This window comes from Girardinichthys multiradiatus, chromosome 4 (genome assembly GCF_021462225.1).
Source record: "Girardinichthys multiradiatus isolate DD_20200921_A chromosome 4, DD_fGirMul_XY1, whole genome shotgun sequence".
NCBI lineage: Eukaryota > Metazoa > Chordata > Actinopteri > Cyprinodontiformes > Goodeidae > Girardinichthys > Girardinichthys multiradiatus.
Window position 1 is genome coordinate 2,246,909 of NC_061797.1, and position 24,995 is coordinate 2,271,903.

Here is a 24,995-nt window from a genome sequence, read left to right on the forward strand (position 1 = left end):
GCAGGTCCACAGGTGTCCTCAGGGAAGGGAGGGGGCAGAGGGAGCAGAGCGTCATGTTTACATAACTTCCAGGAGAAGTTGAAGATAGCCAGCCATCAAGTCCGTGCAGGGGAGCCAGATTCAGAAAAACAATAATTATTTGGGTTAGGCTGACTCTTAATTTTCCGTCAGCCTTGCCACACCCTTTACTTACTGGTAAATGGGGGAATATTCCTTTAAAACCTGCAGACGTCTCCACAAGAGTTTAGAGCTTTATGGCACCCTAATCGCCTTCCCCCTAACTTACTCTTTAGGGGAGCCTCGCTCAACCGTACAGGGAGGGGTCTCTACTGGCGAATTACTGTTCACCCGCGCCAGCGAGGTCCGTACACCTCGCTCCTGTTCCAAGGCGGGAAAAATCCCAGATCCCCTTTGTCCCCTGTAGAAAACTGTTAGTTTTAACCTTTTAGTTAAAATTTAAGAAGTCATTATTATTAACCCTTTTATTATTTTCTCTATTTCTGCTTTTTTTAAAATATATTTTGCAATTTAATTTATAGGCCTTTGGTTATAATTATCAAATTATTAAGCAAATTAATATTGATGATAATTAATTAAATTATGCTGATTCATTGTTTCTCACTGTCTCTGGAAGAAAAAAAATTTGGTCCTTTTGGATTCCAGTGCTGAGTCTCCAAGAACACCGAGTCAGCAGTCCTCCACCCCTTAACACTAAAAGGGTTTGAGGCAGGGAAGCTCTTCCCAAGTTGATCAGACACTCCTGCCGATATCCTCGGAAGAACCCAGTCAAGGAATCCCATCCTCGTCGCCATTTGTTGCAGAAAAATTTGTTTTTACCAAGACAGAGACCGATGATTGTCACTCAGAATCAGCTTTATTTTAATCTTGCAAGAGAGAAGGATTTTTACAGCATCGGAGATGTGCTCAGTAGTGCTGCCAAATCATTCTGACCAGACCAAGCAAAAGTTATCCTATAAGCTACAACAGTTTTCAAGGTGACTCTCATGAGACCTGTTGTCCAAGACATAATCTTAACAGTGTGGCATGCATATTATCTCACACAGCTGCATGCAGAAGGCTGAGAAACCATTACTCTAAGACTAAAGATGAGGAGAATTGAACAACACTGAGGGGTTCTAATACTTTTGTCAGTTCCTGTAGAGTATCAAAGAGCAAATCAAGCAAGGCACTAAAAACTTTCCATAACAAGCTTCTCCACTGCATTAATAGCATAGCACAAAAGAAGCAAATAAGCATATTACTTTAATACCTTTGAAACCAATCGGATATCTGTATTTATTATTTTGTCTAAATTATATGATTATTCAAGTTGTGATAAGGCATCTTTTGTTGTCCGATGAGCTAACCCCTCCCTCCTACTTCCCTATGTCTGAAGGGATTGCTCAAACCAGCTCTCCATCCAACGCGTCCAGACTTCCCCAAACCTGAAAGGTCTTACTAAGCAGGTTTAATTAAAGTTCTGTTTGAGCTGGTGTCGAGAAATGACTCACCTAGCTTCTGACAGCCTTCATACAAAAGTCTCGCCCTTCTTCAACTGGTGGTCTGGACGACTGAGTAGCCTACCGCAGTCATGCACACTTTCAACAGTCACTTTTGTTCACGACTGCTCAACCTATAAAAACCTCGTAAAATATCTTGGAACCAGGCAACAAGACTTTTTACCACCAATGAAAAACCCCAAAATATGGTGACTCAAATAATTGAATGTCCACCATTTAACTAGAATTGTATATGCTTTCTTTAATTAGTAACGCTTTTGCAGGGGTCAGTGACAGCTTAAATTCGGCAACACAAAATAATTTCAATAATAGAAATGAATCAATCAACTCAACCTGTCTTTCCCTGATGCAGAAACTAGTGAGTTTGGAGAGGCTTTGAAGACGGAGGCTCATCCATGCACTTGATGGAGAAGATTCTTCTGGTAACAATGAGTGGTTTCTTGAAGGGAATATGACTCAATCTTCAGTTTTCTTAATTAAGTGGCAGGCACTGATGCTCCAGGCTTCGATGGTTAAACAGGATCTTTGTTGTCATATATCTCCGAAGACAGTAGTTTCCATAGGCTGAAGAGTTGAAGGAAACCGGGAGACATAAATGAGGTTGATTCAGGACTTCCAGAAGCCTGAAACTTAGAGCAATCAGCTGTTCACCGATCAAGTTCACTTCGGTTGTTTGGATAAAAAGGCTTTAGATGAAATTAGATTCTTAATCAGAATCAGAATCAGAATCAGCTTTATTGCCAAGTTCGTGCATACAAACAAGGAATTTGACTCCGGTACACTTTGCTCTTTTGTTCTGTTTTTGCATTACAGAATATACAAATTTACAATTTACAATGTACAATATACAATGTACAATGCAATATTCTGCATTACAGAATATACAAATTTACAATTTACAATATACACATATCTAATAGAAAAGGTGCATTTGCAACATCTGTATGCTGTTGTTCTGTACTCTATTGAATGTTCATCAGAGAAACAGCCTGGGGGAAGAAACTGTCTTTGTAGCGGCTGGTTTTAGTAAACAGTGCTCTGTAGCGGCGGCCTGAAGGTAAAAGTCTAAACAGTTTATGTGCAGGGTGTGTGGGGTCTGCAGAGATTTTGGCAGCTCTTTTCTTGACCCTAGACCTGTATAAGTCCTGGATGGAGGGAAGGTCAGCTGTGATTATTCTCTCTGCGGTCCTGATTATTCGTTGCAGTCTGGACCTGTCCTGTTTTGTGGATGAGCCAAACCACACTGAGATGGATGAAGGCAGGACAGACTGAATGATGGCAGTGTAGAAGATGACCAACAGCTCCTGTGGAAGGTTGAACTTCTTGAGTTGCCTCAGGAAGTACAGTCTCTGCTGGGCCTTCTTTCGAACAGTGTCTATGTGCGAAGACCATCTCAGGTCCTCAGAGATGGTGGTTCCTAAGAACCTGAAGTGGTCCACGGCTGATACAGTGTTGTTGAGGATGGTGAGGAGGGTGTATGAGGGTGGTGTTCTCCGAAGGTCCACCACCATTTCCACAGTCTTGAGTGGGTTCAGTTCAAGGTAGTTCTGACCGCACCAGTGTACCAGCCGATCCACCTGCTGTCTGTATGCAGACTCATCACCGTCCTGGATTAGTCCAATGACAGTGGTGTTGTCTGCAAACTTGAGGAGTTTCACAGACGAGTCCAATGAGGTGCAGTCATTTGTGTACAGAGAGAAGAGGAGTGGGGATAGAACACACCCCTGGGGGGCACCAGTACTTATTGATCTGGATCGGGAGAAGATGCTCCCCAGTCTCACCTGCTGCTGTTGGTCCGTCAGGAAGCTGTTGATCCACTGACAGGTGGAGGCTGGGACATTGAGCTGTGTGAGCTTCTGGTGGAGGATGTCTGGTATGATAGTGTTGAAGGCCGAGCTGAAGTCTACAAACAGGATCCTGGCGTACGTCCCTAGGTGGTCGAGGTGTTGCAGGATGAAGTGTAGACCTAAGTTAACAGCATCATCTGCCGACCTGTTTGCTCGGTAAGCAAATTGCAGGGGGTCCAGCAGGGGGCCTGTGATGTCTTTCAGGTGCTTCAACACCAGCCGCTCAAAGGATTTCATGACCACAGACGTCAGGGCTACAGGCCTGTAGTCATTTAATCCTACAAGGATGGGTTTCTTGGGAACCGGGATGATGGTGGATCGTTTGAGGCAGGAGGGGAACTCACATTTCTCCAGTGACTTGTTGAAGATCCTTGTGAAGATCGGAGCAAGTTGATGTGCGCAGGCTTTCAGACATGATGGGGAGACATTATCAGGTCCTCCAGCTTTCTTTGTTTTCATGCGCTGAAAGAGCCTGTTTACCTCTTCCTCGGAGATCTTTAATGCAGGCAGAGGATCTGATGGTAGGGGGTTGGTTGCTTTATGGGAGGAATTTGTTCCTAAATGGGATGTAGAGGGGATGATTTGAGGTGTGAATGGCTTCTTGTCATGTCTGCAGTAGAAGCCATTCAGACGGTTGGCCAGGAGATGACTCTGTTCAGGATGGGTGGAGGGGCTCTTGTAGGCAGTCAGGTTTCTCAGACCAGTCCATACAGCTGAAGTGTCACCAGTAGAAAGGCTGTTCTTAAGTTTCTCACTATAGCTTCTCTTAGCTGCTTTGATCTCTTTTGTTAGTCTGTTCCTGGTCTGCCTGTACCGCGCCCAATCTCCACTGCTGTGAGCTTCTTCCTTTTCCCTGCGCAGATTCCTGAGGTGTGGAGTAAACCATGGCTTATTGTTCCCAAAGGTGCAGAAGGTCTTGGTCTGCACACACATGTCCTCACAGAAATTGATGTATGATGTCACCACATCAGTTAGTTGGTTTAAGTCAGTGGCTGAGGTTTCAAAAACAGTTCAGTCTGTGCATTCAAAGCAGGCCTGTAGCATCTGCTTTGATTCTTCAGTCCACTTCTTAACAGTGTGAACCTTGGGTTTGGAAGCTCTTAGTCTCTGTCTGTAGGTTGGGATGAGGTGGATTAATGATCCGAAAAACCCAGAGCAGCCCTGGTAACAGCATGATATGAGTCCTTTAAAGCTGTGTAACAATGGTCCAGTGTGTTTTTGTCTCTGGTGGGACACTTAATCTTGAGGCACAGTCCTTTCTGGGCCCACGACTTGATCCTCTTTTTAATGCAGTTGATCAGTTGGGCTGTGTCTCTGTTCCTTTTCATCTAAGCTTCTTTTCTCCGTCCGATCTTGTTCGCTGGTCTTCTGCGAGGAAACAACCCCATTCCCTCCTTCAGCATTGCTTTTATGGTGCTTGATGCTTTCACCAGTCAGCCCCTTATGAGGCTTCTCCGTTATTGCGCAACCTACTTTGCTCAGCTCCTTGGTTATTGCTCAATACTTTAGTCATGGTCATCGTGACCTACTGATTCTGTTTCTCGGCCTTGGAGATGGCGATAATAGCCACGCAGCTGGCTGTAGTCACATCCTCCCTTCCTCCCGTTTAGACTTCAAAAGGTTCGATGTCAGCATGCAGCTGGCTCTCGTCACTCCCAGTCATCCTACAGTTCTTTCCCTAATCTGTTCAGTTTTAAACTTTACACAGTATTACACATTCCATTCTTCAGCTTTCAGCATTTACTTTAAAACACAGTTGCAAAACCATCACTTCATTCTTTTTATTCATGCTTCACAAATGATTAACGTTATATCTCTTTCATATATAGCTGATTGAGAATGTCAAACCTTAATGTTTTTTACTCTAATTCTCAGTTCTTACCCACATTTCAATCATACATCTTTTAACTTGTTAATCAAAGGTTACTAATTTCATTTAATACATATGAAAGAATGTAAAATCATCATACATCATTGGACACTTGTTGTTTATACTTCTGCAAAAGATAAGACAGATAATATGTGGCTCCATACAGGCCTCTCCAGTCTCTCAGCTCCAGAATATGAGCTGCTTGTTTCACTCCCTACTGCTTCAACTGTGTGTGTTTTAATAATTATTGCACAGATTACACTTAAGGATATTTATTGTAACTTTTATGGAATTAACTGTGAGCAGTTACTAAATGTTACATGGATTACATGGATCTCACCTTATTTTGACAGATCATAATATAATTTGGTAATGTTAATTTGTAGACCACTGTTCCCATGAACAGTGAGCGATGTGACTATTTGAATGTTTAGTTCTCATATTTGGCATTTTTATGTTTTTTTTAATATTGAATATTGTACAACTACTGAAAGATTTGTTTGATAGATTTGTGATTGAGGTCAAATTGTTTTTTTTTAATCATTGTCTTTTTATTGAAATTTTTCCTTTTGTACATACAATTTATGAATACAAGGTAATATTCATTTAACAAACACAAAATAATAAAATAAAATACAGAAAAATAATCCCTACAAAGTAATCCCATTCATTCCCTCATGTCACTGTCCAGTAGGCCAACGTTCTGCATCTCTACCCCTGACAGGGGCTAAGCACATTCTAATAAAAGTTAATTAGTCTGGAATATTATTGTACATTTTGGAATGTGTCAAGAAAGGGGCCCCATGTTTTTTCAAATTTCCCGATTGAGTGCTGAAGGGAGCATCTGATTTTCTCCAGTCTCAAGCACGACATAAGGTCATATAGCCACTGCTCATGAGTTGGAGGAGCAGCACCCCTCCATCTGGTCAGAATTGTGCGCCTCGCCAGCAAAGAACACAATGCCAGCGCCTGTCTTTTAGAAGCTGGTAAAGGCAACTCCTCACTACTGAAACCAAAGAGAGCCAAGAGAGGGCAAGGTGTTATTGGTGCTCTGAGGAACTTGGACAGAGTGTAAAAAACATCCGTCCAGAACCGGCTGAGTCTGGGGCAAGACCAATACATGTGAATGAGTGTGGCTTCGGCAGTTTTGCATTTGTCACAGTATGGGGAGATATCTGGATAAATACGAGATAGTTTGCTTTTAGAGAAATGGGCTCTGTGTACCACTTTGAATTGAATGAGTCAGTGGCGCACACATAGAGATGATGAGTTCACAATTTTGAGTATACAGGCCCTTCTCAAAATATGAGCATATTGTGATAAAGTTCATTATTTTCCATAATGTCATGATGGAAATTTAACATTCATATATTTTAGATTCATTGCACACTAACTGAAATATTTCAGGTCTTTTGTTGTCTTAATATGGATGATTTTGGCATACAGCTCATGAAAACCCAAAATTCCTATCTCACAAAATTAGCATATCATTAAAAGGGTCTCTAAACAAGCTATGAACCTAATCATCTGAATCAACGAGTTAACTCTAAACACCTGCAAAAGATTCCTGAGGCCTCTAAAACTCCCAGCCTGGTTCATCACTCAAAACCCCAATCATGGGTAAGACTGCTGACCTGACTGCTGTCCAGAAGGCCACTATTGACACCCTCAAGCAAGAGGGTATTTCTGAACAAATAGGCTGTTCCCAGAGTGCTGTATCAAGGCACCTCAGTGGGAAGTCTGTGGGAAGGAAAAAGTGTGGCAGAAAACGCTGCACAACGAGAAGAGTTGACCGGACCCTGAGGAAGATTGTGGAGAAGGGCCGATTCCAGACCTTGGGGGACCTGCGGAAGCAGTGGACTGAGTCTGGAGTAGAAACATCCAGACCCACCGTGCACAGACGTGTGCAGGAAATGGGCTACAGGTGCCGCATTCCCCAGGTCAAGCCACTTTTGAACCAGAAACAGCGGCAGAAGCGCCTGACCTGGGCTACAGAGAAGGAGCACTGGACTGTTGCTCAGTGGCCCAAAGTACTTTTTTCGGATGAAAGCAAATTCTGCATGTCATTCGGAAATCAAGGTGCCAGAGTCTGGAGGAAGACTGGGGAGAAGGAAATGCCAAAATGCCAGAAGTCCAGTGTCAAGTACCCACAGTAAGTGATGATCTGGGGTGCCGTGTCAGCTGCTGGTGTTGGTCCACTGTGTTTTATCAAGGGCAGGGTTAATGCAGCTAGCTATCAGGAGATTTTGGAGCACTTCATGCTTCCATCTGCTGAAAAGCTTTATGGAGATGAAGATTTCATTTTTCAGCATGACCTGGCACCTGCTCACAATGCCAAAACCACTGGCAAATGGTTTACTGACCATGGTATCACTGTGCTCAATTGGCCTGCCAACTCTCCTGACCTGAACCCCATAGAGAATCTGTGGGATATTGTGAAGAGAACGTTGAGAGACTCAAGACCCAACGCTCTGGATGAGCTAAAGGACGCTATCGAAGCATCCTGGGCCTCCATAAGACCTCAGCAGTGCCACAGGCTGATTGCCTCCATGCCACGCCGCATTGAAGCAGTCATTTCTGCAAAAGGATTCCCGACCAAGTATTGAGTGCATAACTGTACATGATTATTTGAAGGTTGACGTTTTTTGTATTAAAAACACTTTTCTTTTATTGGTCGGATGAAATATGCTAATTTTGTGAGATAGGAATTTTGGGTTTTCATGAGCTGTATGCCAAAATCATCCATATTAAGACAATAAAAGACCTGAAATATTTCAGTTAGTGTGCAATAAATCTAAAATATATGAATGTTAAATTTTCATCATGACATTATGGAAAATAATGAACTTTATCACAATATGCTAATATTTTGAGAAGGACCTGTAGAAGCCCATGTCTCATCAGGTATAGCCAGGTATAGTCTGAGTGAGGAGGTCTCTGTCATGTTCAGCAATTTATTATAAAGCCATGTAACCAGCCCTTTACGTGTCGGGTTCAATAATAGGATGGTTTCCAACAGTGTGCCATCTGGCAATGAAACTGAACCTGAGAGATGAGATTGAATAAAGTTTCTGGTTTGCAAATATCTAAAAAAATTAGACCGAGGCAAGCCGTATTTACTGCTAAGTTGTTCAAATGACACCAATTTCTTCTCTATGTAGAGGTCCTTAAAATGGGTAAGCCCCTTCCTGTGCCACTCCAAAAACACTCCGTCCTGGACAGATGGTTTAAAAATATTATTAAGTGCGATTGGACTCAAGAGGGAAAGATTGTGGAGTTTAAAGTATTTCCTAAACTGGCCCCATATTTTCAGTGAGTGTTTCACTACTGGATTTAGAATAGAGTTAGATGAAGAGAGTGGAAGTGGGGAAAAGAGTATGGCTGGGATGGATATGTTGTCACTGCGTAATTCCATAGTCACCCAATCAGGACGGTCACTTGAGTTATGGTAAAAATACCAGAATACTAAACATTTAAGGTTGGCAGCCCAGTAATAAAATCGACAATTGGGAAGGGCAAACCCCCCTACTCTTTAGGTTTTTGAAGTTGCAACTTGTTGAGCCTTGGGCGCTTACCCTGCCAGATATAAGATGCAAAAATTGAGTCCAACTCATTGAAAAACACATTGGGGATAAAAATAGGTAATGCCTGAAAGAGATATAAAAATTTGGGTAGTATAGTCATTTTAATTGAGTTGATACATCCCACAAGAGACATGGAGAGTGGCGTCCACTTTGTGAGGGATTTCTTCACTTGGTTTAGCAGGGGAGTCAGATTCTCTTTAAATACGTTTTTATGTTTTTTTGTCACTGTGATACCCAAATATGTGAATTTTTGTCTTTCAATTCTGAATGGCAAGTTGGCAAAGTCTGATAAAGTTGTATTATCACCCAGAGGGAAAAGCTCACTTTTGGTAAGGTTCAGCTTATTCCCGGAGAGCCGACCGAATTAGCTAAGCAGATCAAGAGCAAAAGGTAATGAGGTTGATGGTTTGGAATTAAAAAGTAGAAGATCATCTGCATAAAGCGACACCTTATGTTCCATGTTAATCCTCCAAATACCAGATATCTCCTTACTGGCATTAAGTGCAATGGCGAGGGGCTCTATGGCCAGATCAAAAAGCAGGGAGCTTAGAGGACAGCCCTGACAGGCGCCCCTTTGTAACTTCAATGGTTTTGAGGTCTGAAAATTGATACGGACTGTAGCAGATGGCTGATGGTACAAGTTTAATCCATGAAATAATTTTCCCCCAAAGCCAAATCTACCAAGGACGGCAAAAAGATAGTCAAACTCAACTCTATGAAATGCTTTTTCAGCCTCTAGAGAGACAACACACTCAGCTGAGTCTGTGACGCTGGAATAAACAATGTTAAGCAGCCTTCTAACATTAAAATATGAGTACCTACCTTTAATGAAACCTGTTTGATCTTTTGAAATAACTGTTGGTAAAACGGTTTCAAGCCTACGGGCAAGGATTTTGGCCAAGATTTTGACATCTGTATTCAGGAGAGAAAAAGGTATGAGGTGCATTCCAATGGATCCTTCCCCTTTTTTGCAATAAGTGTGATATAGGCTTCATAGCATGACTTAGGGAGAGATCCTTGCTTAAAACAATGGGCAAGGGTGGAACTAAGATGAACCGAAAGTAGGTTTGAGAACTGTTTGAAACATTCTGAGGGGAAACCATCAGGACCTGGGCATTTGCCAGATTGCATTGAGGGTGTTGCTAGGGAGACTTCTAACTGAGAGATGGGTTTGTCTAGCCTATTTTTGAGTTCTGGTGAGATTACAGGAATGTGAAGTTTCGCTAGGAAATCATGAATCATGCCAGAAACAGTCTGTGATTCTGAGCAGTAGAGCTCCTTATAGAAGTCCCTGAATGCATCATTAATCTGTCCATGATCAGTGACTGTACTGCCATCTTGTTTTCGAATCTTAGAAATGGTCTGCCTTGCCCTCGAGCCCCTGAGCAGAGTTGCCAATAGTTTGTCAGGCTTGTCACCGTGCACATAACGTTTGGATTTGTCATGTGAAAGCAAGCGTTCAGCTGAGTGCGTTGTCAGCAGGTCAAGCCTTGCTTTAAGTTCGACACGTTTTCTGGAAAGTTCCGGACATTTATTGTGAGAGTATTTTACATAAATCTCTTTGATTTGTTGCAATAGGTTATTCTGTTCACAGGTGGACTGCTTCTTAATTTTTGCTGAGTTGGCTATAATCTGGCCCCTGATACATCCCATACTACAAGGCTGGGCATCTCTTGGGAGGAGTTGGTAGCAAAAAAGAAACTTATATCATCTTGAATGAATTTCCGGACGTTTTCGTCCGACAGCAAGGTTGAGTTAAAACGCCACGGTCCAGCTTTTAGGGGAGGGTGAGGAAGAGACAGGGACATAGTGATTGGAGCATGGTCTGAAATGACTATGCTTTGATAGTCACAAGTACTGACCTGTGGCAGACATTTAGTATCAATGATAAAATAATCCAATTCTTGAGTAACTTTTGTGTACATTTGAGAAGTATGAGTAGTCCCTCTTGTCGGGATTTAAAGCACGCCACACATCACGCAGTCCAAATTCAGATAGAAAGTTTTGGATAACTGATGCTGATTTGCTTATGATACTGCTTTTAATGGATGAGCAGTCCAAAGCTGGGTCCAGCCAGCAGTTGAAATCTCCCCCCAGGACCAGTAAGTATTTATTAAGATCCGGTAGGGAAGAGAATAGTTGTTTAAAAAAATTCTCCTCATCTGTATTAGGGGCGTAGACATTCACCAGGGTGTCCTGAGTATCGTACAGTTTCCCACTCACTATAACAAATCTGCCATGTTTATCAGCTACCACCTCATCAGCCTCAAATGGGACATTCTGGCTGACTAGTATGGAGACCCCTCGTGCCTTAACCTGAAAATGGGAATGAAAACGTTGTCCCCTCCAGCATGACAGGAGGCGCCCACCATCAGAACTCCAGATGTGTCTCCTGCAGAAACACCACATCTGCATAAAATCGTTTAATATGTGAGAAGACCTTCCTTCTCTTCACTGGGTGATTTAAACCTTTAACATTCCAACTCAAAAAATTTAAAGACTGAATCATATAGTTTCAAAAGTAAAGTTTGTGTGCTACCTTACTGTAATAGGTATGACATGGAAATACGAAAGGCAGAGATTGAAGCAAAAGAGGTGAAGAGAAAGTTATGGTACAGCGTGAGAACCCTGGCAGCGACCTTAACCCATCCCGAAACATCCCTCCAAACAGAAATGGCTGCCAAGGAAAATAAACAAAAAAAATGGCAGCAAGCTTTTCAAACTTAGCATTCTTTGTTTTAATCTTCCGAAAACTGATAACCTTGGCTTCAGAAAAACCAAACTACCTATAGCAAACTAACCACTGCTCCTAGTGAAAATACCTTTTATGTGGTCATAATAAGACTGAGGTGACTGTGGCTCAGTAGGAAGAGTAGTTGTCTTGCAATGAGAAGGTTGTGGGTTCAATTCCAGCTTCCTCCTGCCATATGTCGATGTGCCCCTGGGCAAGTCACTTAACCTAAAGTTGCCTACCGATCTGCATATCGGTGTATGAATGTGTGAGCGTTAGTGAGTGCGATTGGGTGAATGTGGCGCTAGTGTAAAGTGCTTTGAGTGGTCTGTATGACTGGAAAAGCGCTATATAAGTTCAGTCCATTTACTACAGTTCATCTCTGCTTTTTTAAATGAAAACACTATGCCATTTGTAAGTTTTACAAATTAAAGTACAATTGTCATTTCATTTCCATGTAGTGCAATGTACTATACTTTCTTCTTTATTCTTTCTTCTTCTTCTTTCTTCTTTGCATAGATAAGGCAATCAAGTGAACAACTATGTTTATCTGTGGGGTGTTTATTAGTGATGTTGTGGGTTTGGCCTGTACATGCTGAGCATGCGACCATAAATGTCAGGAGTGATGTACAGTCAAAAAGACCAATAAGCCATTCAGCCACCTGTATTGAAATATTTAACAAAATCTTTAATTAGGTCTTTCAAACTCCTCATTTTTAGAAGCATATGGTACAAATATTACACAATAAAGTACACAAAGGTGTATAAAAACAGATAAGTTTAGCCAAATAATATCAGCCTCAATCCTTGTGCATCAGTTTTGCACTGTGTTCATCAAGAAAGTAAACGACTTGTAAAACACAATTACTCAACAAAGGGAAATTGGTTACATCATGTACATTTAGTCTTTATTAATTTTGTTGACCCCTCCAATCATTCTTCTGAGGCTCTTCCGTTCTTGCTTTTCTACTGATAAACTGCCATTCAGCAGTTTCATTAGAGGTGTTCTTCTTGATTGTCTGATTCAAGTAACCATTATGGAAATCAGCTGCTGTCAGTCTTTTGTTCAGAAGAACTGTCTTGAAAGCCACCCAACCATCCTGGAAAATAAAATGAATAAATACAACTCTTTAAAAATGAACAGCGGTTAAAACAAGACCTGGAGGAAATAAGAGCAGCCCTTTGGTGTAGAAGAGTTGCGCCCTCTGTCCCATAGTAAACCCGGAACAAAATATGGAACCTTTCCATAGAAGGATTCCAAGACAAGATTTAGAAGTCTGACTTCTTTCCCACAGTTTAAAAACATGTGGTTTTTGAACATACTAAGCAAGAGACAATTAATTCATACTTATTTCATACTTATTTATCATGTTGATGCGGGGTGCATATGCGCACTTGGGTCAAGTTCAGACATCATTATTTCAAAGCATTACTTCTTTTTGTTTGCTATCATGAGCTGACAATTGTTGTGAAGCGGCGCTATAAAAAAACACTTGATTTTAATTGATTTGAACTTACAAACACAATATATAAATATCTGAAAATTTGGAAGTAGCACAATCAAAGACTGTAAACCATGCACAAAATGCCACAAAGCACATTTAAAAGGTGTTTAATTGCTTTGATTTGCCCTCTGAAAGTCCAAGAACTAATTTCACCTACCTTTAAATAGAGAAATAATGTGAACATTTTGGAAAAATATTTCTGGTTAAGACCCAAAAGGTATAGCATAGAGGTAAATATAAAGACACAGTTAAAACCTGCAATTTACATACGCTATGGAAAATAAACCTTTTTACTGTATAGTATAAAATCTGACTAATTTGTTTCCTATTTTAGTTCGGTTAGGATTACTACACTTATTTGTATTTCCTAAATGGAAGAATGAGATTTTTTTTTCATTCAGAAGTATACATCCTTCTGCTTAGTATTTGATTGAATTGTCTTTTAAGCTGTACAACTTTTGTTAAACGTTTTGGCAATCCTTCCACAAGCTTGCCACAACACTTTCCCTAAATTGCAAATCAAATCACAGTCTTGTTTTTCTCTGCTCGAACTATAACCCCATTGTTCAGAGGAAACCTGTAACAAAGAGATCTGTGAGAAGATGGTCACAGGAAGCTGAAGAAGCCCAGAGAGGTTGCTTTGAGGCTACAGACTGGAACGCACTGTGCCAACCACATGGAGAGGACATCGATGCCATGACTGAGTGTGTGACCCACTATATAAACTTCGGTGTGGATAACAGTTATCCAACCAGAAGAGTGAGATGCTTCCCCAGTAACAAACCCTGAATCACCAGTGACCTAAAGGACCTTCTTAACAAGAAAAAAAGAGCCTTCAGAGAGGGAGACATGGAACTTATGAGTATACAGAAGCAACTTAAAGTCAAGATAAGAGACAGCAAGGAGGTGTACAAGAAGAAGCAAAAAAATATCAGATGTGTGGTCAGGGATGAAGATGATCACAGGCTTCAAGCAGAAGGAATATCGGACCGATGGATGTCTTAACAGAGCCAATGAGCTATACACATTCTTCAATAAGACCAGTTCAGAAACAAGCTCAGCATCCTCCTCTCTTGCCCACAGCCAAACAGATATCCCACCCTCCTTTGACACACAGCTTTCCTGTCACACCTCAGATGTTTTATCTTCCACCTCAGCAATGGACCCTTCTGCTTCTACATGTTTGCCTTCAACCAGAAGATGCTGATGATCCATTTACCTCCCCCTTTTAACCAGCGTCTTAACGAGTCAGGTGAAGAGACAACTGGAAAGACTGAACAATAAGGCTGCAGGTCCAGACTGTGTCAGCCCTAGAGTCCTGAAGGCCTGTGCAGAGCAGCTCTGTAAGATTCTGCAGCACCTCTTCAACCTTAGCCTGCCCCAAAAGTTTCCAGTGTTGTGGAAGACCTCCTGTCTTGTTCCAGTACCAAAACAACTCACCCACAAGTCCTCAATGACTATAGACATGCTGCCTTAACATCATACATCATGAAAGGCCTACAGAGACTCCTGTTGGCCAACCTGAGTAAGCAAACAATAAACTATCAGGACCCCCTGCGGTCTGCTTATCGTTGTGGAGTTGGAGTTGAAGATGCCATCAAGCACCTGCTGCAACAAACCCACGGTCATCTGGACAAAGCCAGCAGCACTATGAGGATCATGTTCTTTGATTTCTCCAGGGCATTTAACACAATTCAACCTGATTTGCTTTATCAGAAACTCACAAAGACTCAGGTGGTGGCATCAAGAATCTCCTGGATTAAAGGCTACCTGACACAGACCAAAGGTCTGTGAGACTGAAGGGTTGTGTGTCTTACCAGGTAGTGTCTAACCAAGCTAATCAAGAAGGCTGGCGCTTTCCTGGGGACTCCTCTGGAACCTCCGGAGATCATTGTGCAAAGGATTCTTCATTAAATGAAGAATTTATGGAGAACCCTGAGCATCCTCTTTATGAGACTGTCGTACAACAAGTCTCTTCATTCAGAGGCTTTTTCAGATCTGCTGTAAGACAGACATCCTTCCTGTCCATACAGTAGCATCTTCAACGGCTCTTTGAAGAAACCTGTATAATATTAACTAGAACAAGATTTAATTTCACTTTGGGATTAATAAAGTATTTTTAAATTCAATTTATATTATAGCAATTTTGACCAATTTTTTTGAAAAAAATAAATAAATAAAATCAGCATAATATCTCTGCTGGTGTCCTCTGGGAGGCAGCAAAAGTTGTTATGGTGTAGTAATCCCTCCTACATCAATGGTTGGGAAAAACGCTGATTGAATTGGCCTCATGGACAGGAGATTCTGGTCAGAGAATCAGAAGACTGAAGGTCTTGAACACCAAATTTATTCCAACCTGAAATAATGAACATTATTCATCACAAACAAGTTGCACAATTAATTGTGAGACATTTGAAGACGTGTATGCAAGTGGTTGCGTGCGGGTGGTCTGCAACATTAGAAATAAACATAATAAAATTACAATTGTGAGATTAAGAATTGCATTCACTGAACAATAACAACATTCACATCAATTGTCAGAATTACAGCAAAAACGTAAGAACAGCTCTACACCCTCTACGGGTTACTCGAGGGTTCATGAGAGTTTGCCCAACTGGTCCACGTGTATTTTGTGGACCTGGAGAAGGCTGTGTTCGACTGTGTCCCTCGTGGTGCCCTGTGGAGGGTGCTCCAGGAGTCCGGAGTCGGGGGCCCTTTATTAAGGGCCATCCGGTCTCTGTATAAGTGGAGCCGGAGATTGATCTGCACTAAGTCGGACCTGGTCCCGGTGCATGTTGGACTCCGGCAGGGCTGCCCTTTGTCACCGGTCCTGTTCATAACTTTTATGGACAGGATTTCTAGGCGCAGTCAAGGGCCGAAGGGGGTCTAGTTTGGGGACCAGTGGATTTCGTCTCTTCTTTATGCAGATGACGGGGTCCTGCTGCCCCCCTCTAGTCAAGACCTAGAACATGCACTGGGTCGTTTCGCAGCAGAGTGTGAAGCTGCTGGTATGAAAATCAGCTCCTCCAAGTCCGAAGCCATAGTTCTCGACCGGAAAAGGGTGGCTTGTCCAGGCACTCCCGTAAAGATAGGGTGAAAACACCGTCCATCCGGGAGGAGCTCGGAGTAGAGCCCCTGCTCCTCCACATCGAGAGGAGCCAGTTGAGGTGGCCTCGGCATTTATACCGAATATCACCTGGACGTCTCCCTTGGGAAGTGTTCCAGGCACGTCCCACCGGGAGAAGGCCCAGGACCTGTACACGTTAGAGGGACTATGACTCTCGGCTGGCCTCGGAACGCCTTGGGCTCCCCCCGGAGAAGCTGCAAGTGGTATCTGGGTAGACGGAAGTCTGGGTGTCTCTACTGAGTCTGCTGCCCCCAAGACAAGGTCCCGGATAAGCGGAAGACGACGAGTACGAGTAATGCGGAACATGGCAGTGTAAGGATTATGATTATTGATTAAAAATTTGAATTTAAAATCATAATTTGAAAACAATTAATTTCTTAACCAAAAATCCTTACTTACGAATACAAATCAGAGAGTTCCTCTGGTGTTGTGATTATGGGCTCAAAGCTCTTTAATAATTACAATTAGCTATTCATCATTAATAATTGATCAATTATTAACCAAAACCACAAAATGTGGTTCAGAGGCCAAGTCAGCGGCCATGGTACTCGACCAGAAAAAGGTGGCTTGTCCTCTTCAGGTTGGAGGGAAATTCCTGCCTCAAGTGGAGGAGTTTAAGTATCTCGGGGTCTTGTTCACAAGTGAGGGAAGAATGGAGCGGGAGATTGACAGACAGATCGGTGCAGCTGCTGCAGTAATGGGGGCACTGTGCCGGTCCGTTGTGGTGAAGAGAGAGCTGAGCCGAAAAGCGAAGCTCTTGATTTACCGGTTGGTCTACATTCCTACCCTCACCTATGGCGATGAACTTTGGGTCATGACCAAAAGAACGAGATCCCGGATACAAGCGGCTGAAATTAACTTCCTCCGTAGGGTGGCCGGGCACTCCCTTAGAGATAAGATGAAGAGCTCGGCCATCCGGGAGGGGCTCGGAGTAGAGCCGCTGCTCATCCACATCGAGAGTAGCCAGTTGAGGTGGCTCGGGCATCTATACCGGATGCCGCCTGGACGCCTTCCTCGGGAGGTGTTCCTGGCATGTCCCACCGGGAGGAGGCCCAGGACACGCTGGAGGGACTATGTCTCTCAGCTGGCCTGGGAACGCCTTGGGCTCCACCCGGAGGAGCTGGAAGAGGTGTCTGGGGAGAGGGACATCTGGGTGTCTCTGCTGAATCTGCTGCCCCCGCGACCCGGTCCCGGACAAGCGGAAGACGACGGGTACGAGTACCACACTGTTGTCACTGTTTAGTCAACCGCTTCACCGAAGGTGGGGGAACTTTGACCTTGATTTGACAGATAAATCACTCTTGCACAAAATAAACACAACGCTTCTCTTAATTATATATATATGAAGATTTATTGAAGCCAAATAATTCTGATATACCATTATTCTGGTCCAAAAACCTTCACCTAACTAACAAGTACTATTCTACACAAAGGGAATAAAAATGACTACCTAACAATAATAATAAAAGAAAAATATATGCGCATTGAGTGTCTATGAAGATCAAAACCAGCAGTTTTATGGAGAAAATGTGTAATTTGGGTTAAATGGAAAGAGAAGTCCTCCTGGTGTGCTGATGTCTCGATTGCAGTGATTAGCTGGTAAAACGGTGGAGCCACGCCCCTTTAGCCTCTAGCAGTTGATTGCCCCAAATCTAGAACAAAGAGTCATAAAACTCTGAGGCGGAACTCAGTGGAAAAACTTCAGTAATACAACTAGAACAAAGGAGTGGTCAGGCGAGGCCCAGACTGCAGTTGCTTTGAATGAAAAACTTTTAAAGGTCCAACTTCTAACTCCTGGCTGATTGGGGATCAGCTGGACGAAACATGAACAGGCACGATTCAGCAGCGCTTGCACAGCAAATCAAAACACAGCTCAACACTTCAATCATTATTGCATGCAACAAGTTGATACCTTGGATTGACAACTGGTAATTCTAAATCACCTTAACGATGCCTCATCCTGCTCAGACTTCTAAATGTACCTATCCAATTTAATATAAAAAGTACGAAATTACTTTGACGTTGATTTCTTCTCTCCACCAGTCGAGGATGGGTCAGGTCTGAAGAAAAATGAGGGAGGGGGATCCCGCATCTGTGATCAACTCAAGAAAAAAAACCGGTAAACTTCTCATCTGTCCAAGAGGGGAAAGTATGAAGAACTGTTTAGTCGACTGAATCAACAAGGAGGAAACTCATCTCCTTGGAAATAAAACCTCTGTGGGTTTTTCACCCTCGCTGGGTGTCGGCGTGGTCTTCGATTGGTATATGAATCTTCTGACCTTCTTGTATCAGACAGATTTCCAGCTTTCAAGTTCTTCCGGGAATGGCCTTTTGGAGAAAAAGTTCGCCTGCAAGCTTTTGTCTCTCCAGATACGCGCCTCTGTTGCGTCGTCCCGTGATACACACCTGAAATGGCAACGAAAGTTTATTTTCCGCGGGTTTTATATTCCCAGGTGATGTCAGAGAAGCGATGTCTGTTGAGCTGCGCATGTTCAACTGTGCGACAAAAATGGATGACTCCAACAGCAGGTACAAGTACGAAAGGACACCGCTGCATTAATTATAACAACACAAGTTATGCGGCGCTATCCACAGCAACTTAAGGCAGCAACATATTGATCCACAAGCCATTAGCATCCTATGTTAGCAGATTCTAGTAATCAAATGACAGTTAAAGATCAAGCTAATGTCTAATATTACTTACTTCTATTTAATAAGCACACTACCATCCACCATGGTGTGAGTAATCCTAGCATGTGTCACACTAATAACGGACCAGGTGGAAACCCCCTGTTTTTTTCTCAGTCTTTCTAATACACTTGCCCTAATTCTCTGTCATGTTCGTTGTCCAGAGCATAGAAAGACTGCTACACTCATAGGGTAATCAATAAACTGTGGGAGCTGGACGAGTCCAATAACTGGTCGTGTGTAAATTTTATTCTTTACCTGCACTGTAGCAGTGCATACTGATCCGCCTGATCTTCTTAAGGTTTCAGTCACTGTGCACAGAGACCAGAGAGCGAGGGGAAGACGTGGATAGACAATGAGGACAACCTGACCTAAGTAAATAAAGAGGTCCTCCACCTCTGACGATGCTGTAGACCTAACAGGTAGTCCCAGATGAAGCAAACCCAGAAGCCCAGCAAATCCTCACTGTCGTACAATGCGTGGGGAAGAGACCCATGAGCACCATATTAGGTATTATAGGATTAGGATCCATTGACACATAGCTCAAGGGTTTTGCATTAAGGATGCCTTTAACCTCAATGAGTAGAGTCCACAGAACTGGCTCAGAAACTGAGTGCTCTCGTAAGACTATTCTCAGGGCTGTTTTTACCAATTTAACCTCTTGCTTTGGGTGCCACCAAAATGTGAAGCAGGGAGTGGATTGAACTGGAATCTAATCCTCTGCTCTGCTAACTGCTCCTGCCGATGGGGGCATAACTTCAAAGGCCTCTGCAAACTCACAGCATCATCCCGTAATGTTTGTTCCATAATCACAGAAAAGGTCAAATGGTTAGCCTCTTTGTACCCATCTTGTGGTCATACATTTATAAAGGATACCCCTTCTCTTATCTCTTCTTTTGACATCACCTTACCTTGACTGAGAAGAGAGAAAAGCAGTCTTTTCCAGCAGAGTAGAATTGAGGCTTATACACAAGCAGTCTGGAAGGAGGAAGATCCGCTATTTGTGGAGCTTGAGGCTTGGCTAACCAAAACTGGCACTCATGACATGTGTGCTGATGTTTATGGATAACCTTGCAACCTTGAAGAATTCAGTACTGGCGGTGAAGCTTAGCCAGAACTTGCTCTGCAACTGGATGGTGAAGTCTCTCAGCACAGTCTCTTATCAGCAGCTTAGTGATGTGATGCCCAGGGTCAAAAACCATGGGATGAATTGTTTCTATCTCAAAATCTGTCGATCTCTGAAGCCACCCTCCAACTTTAAGGAGGCCTGTGACCTCTTCATACTCAGGGGCCAGGAAGTTTAGTTAGTATCTGATGGAAAAGGCTGTTTAGCTTTAAGTGTTTTAAGTGGCAAATGCAGTTGTTACATGAAAGAACTGTACAGTGGCTTGGATGAGCTTCCTCCAGGTGTGAGACTTCTTAGGGACCTTTCTTTAACTCATCTTTATCAGGTTCAGCTCTGCTGCTTGGCATGACTAGCCAATCGTCAGGAGTTTTCATCTGAATTGGGTCCTAACCTGCACTGTGCTGGGTGGACTAATGCAGAGAGGGCCAGACCCCTAGTGATGAGGTCTAATAGGTTGTGATGTGAGTCAACGTACCTCCAAGTAGCTCCATTGGTGAGGTTCTGAAGTTCTGCTCTGCGTGTCCTGATGAAAACTTTATAGTGGCAGGACTCTGAGTTTAGCTAATGTAACACAGTGGTTTAATCTGACCCGCAAATAACTTGATTTATTGAGAGAGTCAAGTCATCCTGTATTAACTTGACAAGCTGAACACCAGCTAGTGCGGCACTGAGCTCTAACCAAGGCATGGAGAGACATTTCTTTGGTGGTACACAGAACCTGGCTAGTATGAAATCTACAGGTCCTTCTCAAAAAATTAGCATATTGTGATAAAGTTCATTATTTTCCATAATGTCATGATGAAAATTTAACATTCATATATTTTAGATTCATTGCACACTAACTGAAATATTTCAGGTCTATTATTGTCTTAATACGGATGATTTTGGCATACAGCTCATGAAAACCCAAAATTCCTATCTCACAAAATTAGCATATCATTAAAGGGTCTCTAAACGAGCTATGAACCTAATCATCTGAATCAACGAGTTAACTCTAAACACCTGCAAAAGATTCCTGAGGCCTTTAAAACTCCCAGCCTGGTTCATCACTCAAAACCCCAATCATGGGTAAGACTGCCGACCTGACTGCTGTCCAGAAGGCCACTATTGACACCCTCAAGCAAGAGGGTAAGACACAGAAAGAAATTTCTGAACGAATAGGCTGTTCCCAGAGTGCTGTATCAAGGCACCTCAGTGGGAAGTCTGTGGGAAGGAAAACGTGTGGCAGAAAACGCTGCACAACGAGAAGAGGTGACCGGACCCTGAGGAAGATTGTGGAGAAGGGCCGATTCCAGACCTTGGGGAGCCTGCGGAAGCAGTGGACTGAGTCTGGAGTAGAAACATCCAGAGCCACCGTGCACAGGCGTGTGCAGGAAATGGGCTACAGTTGCTGCATTCCCCAGGTCAAGCCACTTTTGAACCAGAAACAGCGGCAGAAGCGCCTGACCTGGGCTACAGAGAAGCAGCACTGGACTGTTGCTCAGTGGTCCAAAGTACTTTTTTTGGATGAAAGCAAATTCCGCATGTCATTCGGAAATCAAGGTGCCAGAGTCTGGAGGAAGACTGGGGAGAAGGAAATGTCAAAATGCCAGAAGTCCAGTGTCAAGTACCCACAGTCAGTGATGGTCTGGGGTGCCGTGTCAGCTGCTGGTGTTGGTCCACTGTGTTTTATCAAAGGCAGGGTCAATGCAGCTAGCTATCAGGAGATTTTGGAGCACTTCATGCTTCCACCTGCTGAAAAGCTTTATGGAGATGAAGATTTCATTTTTCGGCACGACCTGGCACCTGCTCACAGTGCCAAAACCACTGGTAAATGGTTTACTGACCATGGTATCACTGTGCTCAATTGGCCTGCCAATTCTCCTGACCTGAACCCCATAGAGAATCTGTGGGATATTGTGAAGAGAACGTTGAGAGACTCAAGACCCAACACTCTGGATGAGCTAAAGGACGCTATCGAAGCATCCTGGGCCTCCATAAGACCTCAGCAGTGCCACAGGCTGATTGCCTCCATGCCACGCCGCATTGAAGCAGTCATTTCTGCAAAAGGATTCCCGACCAAGTATTGAGTGCATAACTGTACATGATTATTTGAAGGTTGACGTTTTTTGTATCAAAAACACTTTTCTTTTATTGGTCGGATGAAATATGCTAATTTTGTGAGATAGGAATTTTGGGTTTTCATGAGCTGTATGCCAAAATCATCCGTATTAAGACAATAAAAGACCTGAAATATTTCAGTTAGTGTGCAATGAATCTAAAATATATGAATGTTAAATTTTCATCATGACATTATGGAAAATAATGAACTTTATCACAATATGCTAATATTTTGAGAAGGACCTGTATATGGATCAATTGGTTAATTGGTTGATCCATACTGGTTGTACACGGCGCTCTGTCAAAATGTTTCAGTACGACTGGTAAACTACAAAGCCGCACCGCTTGCAGCATTACGGCTACCGTAGTCAGGGGTGTCGCCGAAGTAATAGTGGTAAACACCTGTACTGTGCTTACTCCTAGACCAACACCACTTGTGTGTGTATAACGACCCCAAAATTGCACCTTTCAAGAGACACGCTTACGATGCTGAGTTCAAACTCAAGGCTGTCAGCTACGCAGTCGAACATGGGAATAGAGCAGCAGCGAGATAATTCAACAGTTAACGCTACTATATTGTGAATGTACTAACGTTTGATTTAGTGTATCAAACTGTTTCTTTTACGTGTTTACTGAATCAGGGAAAAGTTCCCTTTCACGTTTTAACTAACGTTTGATTTCAACTTCAACTTCATAGACTCCAATGCATTCCTAACGTGCGGTTGGCTCTATTCAATAGAATTCTATGTAGAGGAGACCTTACCATGAGAGTGAATGGAGTTATCAGAACGCTGGTTTGTAGTGTATTAATAAAGTTTGACTGACTAACTTATCTGACTCTTTTGTTGACATTCTCTTTAGCACAGCTCCATCTAGTGGATGCATAACGCAACCCCAGTCAAACGTTTGACTGCAGTAGCTTCTATTCTATGCGCCTTATAATCCGGTGCGCCCTATATATGAAAAAAGTTCTAAAATAGGCCATTCATTGAAGGTGCGCCTTATAGTGCGGAAAATACGGTACCTAAGATTCAGTTACAACACAGCTACAATATAGAAATCCTGAGATACGGCTTCATTCGCATGAGTATTGTCAAGAATACAGTAAGATTTATAAGAATTTTAAGAATACTGCATGAATATTAGCAATCAATTAACAATATACCAAATGCATCTAAGAATCAGGTACGATTAAATTTGAAGTCGTTACTATTCTTGAAAATTTGTGTGATTTTCAATCAAGATACAATAAAAAGTGATGAGGGACAAGCAGGAGTGAATGTTATTTGATTGATAACTTGATAGTTAGAAAATGTAAAGTTTAAGGTGATGTGACTGTTTTTGCCAATATAATATAAAAAACTAAAGTGCTTGTTGTTGGCCATAAAATTTTATAAGAAACAAAAAAATACATTGTTTTATTTATATTTCTTATCTATAATTTTTTTGATTTGATTATGTGTGTTTAATAAATTTGTTTTTCTTATTTACAATTTTTTTTCAAGGGCAGAAGAGATTTGGGCAGTTTTAGGGGGTACAATGGCCCCCTATGCTTCATGAATCCTGATTGAGTTAAGAATACTAAGAAATCCCTATGAATCAATTAGGAATCGGTTATAATACCTAAGAATGAACAGTTAGTATAAACAGTTCAGAACTTTTGCCATGGATTCCAGATGCCTCAAGATATGCAAGAACTAACTAAGAAGGAAATATGAATAGGTTACGAATTTAATAACTTACTGTAATTAAAATAAAATCCTAAAATGTTATAATTCTTAGTGATTATAATTGTTCGTTGTCTGTGTTGAATAGGGGTAACAGACAAGAAGGTGGGCACTGTCAGTAATATCTCTTGATTCATCAACTGCTAACGCTACATACAATCCCTTGGCAATAGCGCTTTTCAGCTGTGACCACACACATTTTGTAAGAAACTCTGCACGTCTTGTGGTAGTTGTGGATGATGGGAATCTGTGAGTTCCAGCTTTTGTTTCCTATCAAAGTGTGTCGACAACAGCTACAAAAAACTCTTTTACCACCTTAGCATCTGTAAGGGCTTCTTGTGTTTGCTTAAAATCCACTGCATTCTCAGCGAAAACTCCTTTGCTTGCTGTTAGGCTGAGAATTAAAGAAAATAATCGTGTCAGTTGTGGTACATAAAAATACAGTTTTTTCAGTATGAATGCTTGACAGAAAATGATTCGCGTTCCGGATGGAATACTTAAGCGTTCTGGACTTGGGCCAGAGTCCACCTTTTACAGATCCCTCATGTATAATGTTAAAATGCCTTTTAGACTAGTTTGTGACCCTGTCAAGTAATAAAGACCAAGTATATTATTTTTCTCCCTTCACAGGAGAATTCTGAAGGAGTGACACCGCCAGATGTTTCTCACTAAGGCACTCCAAACAGGTAAATGACTCATTTCAAATTTGATTAACTGTATTGTGTGATAGTGTGCTTTTCAAAAATCATGTTATTATGCAAACATTTGCATCGATGTAAGATAAAGCAAACCTTAACTAAAAAGTAAAGATTTTTACCTAATGACAGAGCAGAAATCTTCTCTCACTGGATAAAACAATAGTGAGGGCAAGAATTTCAAACTTGTCCAGAATACATTAGGACAACTACAATTACTAATATTTAACTGCCACCTTGTATTAAACAGTCTATGTTGAAAACAGAAATTGATTGTTGTTTTTATTCAAAGTAAAATAAGTTACTCTATCTAAATTTTTCTATAATTTTCTATTATTTTATCTATTTTTCTTTAGTGTACATAGCTCCATTCAAGAGCCAGCCTCCTGGGTGTGGATGATCATAGGAGAGTGGCCGCTACAACATGGGTGCAGCTTGTTAATTTTCTGAAGACAATTTAGACCATAGTCACCAA

At 42.1% G+C, this 24,995-nt stretch overlaps 1 protein-coding gene across 7 annotated transcripts in view; it reads right to left on the bottom strand.

Annotated features, from left to right (window-relative positions):
- Positions 1-24,995, bottom strand: part of mtfmt (mitochondrial methionyl-tRNA formyltransferase) — a 101,161-nt gene that overhangs the window by 34,416 nt on the left and 41,750 nt on the right. For 2 of the 7 annotated variants that reach the window (XM_047363264.1, XM_047363259.1), the window contains one exon: positions 12,220-12,652. The exons of 3 other annotated variants lie outside the window; for them this stretch is intronic. In XM_047363264.1, coding sequence (XP_047219220.1) covers positions 12,464-12,652 — 189 coding nt within the window. In that variant the 3' untranslated portion in view covers positions 12,220-12,463. Of the gene's footprint in view, positions 1-12,219; positions 12,653-17,647; positions 18,591-24,140; positions 24,220-24,995 lie in introns of those variants that run through there. 2 more of the 7 variants (XM_047363265.1, XM_047363263.1) reach the window with 2 other exon arrangements.